Raw genomic sequence first — 2,341 nt, 5'->3', positions numbered from 1 at the left:
GTAGACTTTGCATGAATTCATCTCCTTACTTTAGGCACTGAAATAGACCTCTAGGACATATGATTTTCTTAATATAGAATATCCAGGACTCAAGTATCTTGTATGCAATTTGTCATTCCCTTTGCTTTTTTAAAAAATGTTTCAACTGACAATTGCTTTGATGCTTCCTAGCTGTTCAAATGTTAGACAGAAGGAAAGAATTAATTCTGATTCTGCTTTCTATACAACCCTTGATTTCTATACAATTCTTGATTTTACAAATTTCTGTCATATATCCCCTCAGTATTCTCTTCTCTGTCATCTACTTAATTGTTATTCATACTGAATTTATTTCATGCCTATGAATATTGTTTTGTCTGTCGGTGAACATTTCCAGGTCCACTATCTCCTTTTTTAACATGAGAAAACTAGAACTGACTGCATTATTCAAGATGTCGATGTTCCACTTTTTAACTGAATATGATATCATGGAACTATTGCCCTTTTTAATCTCTCTTTTTTTTCCCCCCCAAGTAATTACTAAAGTTCATTTTGTTTTCTTCTGCCCTAATGAGCACTGAGCCAAAATTTCTGTATCATCATTCATTGTAAGTCTGAGATCTTTGAGATTTAATTCTTGAGAAGTAACAGCCATTTCTTAGCTAACCGTTCTGCCAATCTTCCATTTTCCATTGCATGTCCTGCCTTTTAGGCTCTCCCTCCTTCATCTGACAAACTCTTATCATTTGCAGTTCTAAGATGGTAAAAAAGCACTGATAGTGCACTTATTTGGATTTGGAACTTCAATTTACAGTGATTCTTTCTTACTTTCTGACATGGATATTATGTTAGTAATGTTTGATTCCATGCTTTTTGTTAAGATAGAGCACCAACACTTCTGTAGCACTGCTAATTCTGCTTTCCATCAGACTTTTTACTCCACAGTTACAAAACCTAATTTCTAGACTTCCTTCTACAGCATTCCCAGTGTGCTTTCTGTGCTATTTATCTCATTTAAAGATGGGCATTCTAGTTTACTCAGATGACATAAATGATGTAAACATGACTCCATATATTCAAAGATAATCTGCAAAGAAAAGGAAGATTTTTCCTGAATTGCATGCTGCAATATCATTTGAAGGGATATCAAGCAACTCACCATTTAACATGAACTGATAGGCATTGTCAGAGATGGAGAAGATGTGTGGAGGGGCCTCCTGGCGCTTCTTGCCTCGGTAGGCCAACACCACCTCCGGGTTGTACACCGGCAGCCACTTGTAGGGGTTGACAGTGACGCAGAAGAGACCCGAGTAGGTCTGCGAGGAAGGGAGACAGCACGTTGGCTTCCACTTAGCCTGGCAGAGCAGTTCCTCCTAGCTACCCAGAGGAAGACTGCTGCTGCTACTTACGTAGATCATCCAGGCTGCATAACGCTCTTTGAGGTTGTACAGCACAGCGGGTTCATGGAGGTGGGTCATCATGGCCATGTCCTCGACTTTATCATACTTGGGAGGGTTCATGGGGAAGACCTGATCTTCCTTCACGGTCAGAGTCTGCCAAGGAAGAGAGACTGATATATGTCAGCTAAGAGCCCAGAGTGGGAATCAAATTCTGTTCTCAAGCCTTGTTTTTTACTCACCTCTCCTGCTTCAGACTTGACCGTGACCTTCCCTGATTCCCTGCTCTGGATTGTCCCTTTCACAAAGGATTCTTTGGGGTGGGCCACAAAGACGGATGTCTTGGCATCAAAAGGCTTGTTCTGGGCCTCGATTCTCTCCTTTTCTGACTTTCGGAGGTAAGCAGCTGCCTCCCCAAAGACAGCCATCTCAGAGTCTGGAGAAGTCATGTCTGCACTTTACTGAAGACAGTTCAGCAGAAGACTATGAGTGGGAAAGAAGACATTTTCTATCAGTTAGACAATAGTTTTCTGTGCGAGTGATGAAATTTCTTACATATGCTATCTTTCCAGTCATTTTCAATAACACCTTTTGAAAGGTAGTTTTGATTTGAACACATAAGTACTTACATCCCACTTGAGAATGAGACAGCATTCTAAATAATTTTAGTCTTCTAAGTATGAACAGAGTTTTTAATATTGATTACAATTTTGCAATATTATCATACTGGTGGGTGTTTTGCAATTTTACTATTGGTATACTGAAGAACTCAACCTAAAGCAAATCTCTCTCTTCTGTTGCCCTTAATTATCAGCAATGAGTCTCAAGAAGTCCTTCCATTGCCCAAGATCTGTGGAAAGTGAATTTACTTACTTTCACACTTTATACATCTTATCAGGCTCAGTCCAATCTTTTCTGCAATGAGTATGAATACAAAAAATGGGGCATGAATATAATAAAATTAC

General features: G+C 39.3%; 1 protein-coding gene across 1 annotated transcript in view; it reads right to left on the bottom strand.

Moving 5' to 3' along the window:
* Positions 1 to 1,825, bottom strand: part of LOC104835386 (myosin heavy chain, skeletal muscle, adult-like) — a gene marked incomplete at its 3' end in the record, with an annotated part of 10,034 nt that extends 8,209 nt beyond the window's left edge. Inside the window, exons 1-4 of the mRNA XM_010573335.1 lie at positions 1,619 to 1,825; positions 1,389 to 1,532; positions 1,139 to 1,295; positions 323 to 453 (exon numbers count right to left, since the gene is read on the bottom strand). Of these exons, the coding sequence (XP_010571637.1) occupies positions 323 to 453; positions 1,139 to 1,295; positions 1,389 to 1,532; positions 1,619 to 1,825 (639 nt within the window). The remainder of the gene's footprint in view (positions 1 to 322; positions 454 to 1,138; positions 1,296 to 1,388; positions 1,533 to 1,618) is intronic.
* Between the last annotated feature and the right edge of the window lie 516 nt (positions 1,826 to 2,341).

Source organism: Haliaeetus leucocephalus, unplaced genomic scaffold (genome assembly GCF_000737465.1).
Source record: "Haliaeetus leucocephalus isolate CR32 unplaced genomic scaffold, Haliaeetus_leucocephalus-4.0 Scaffold382, whole genome shotgun sequence".
Taxonomy (NCBI): domain Eukaryota; kingdom Metazoa; phylum Chordata; class Aves; order Accipitriformes; family Accipitridae; genus Haliaeetus; species Haliaeetus leucocephalus.
This window is presented reverse-complemented; position numbering and strand designations above follow the sequence as displayed.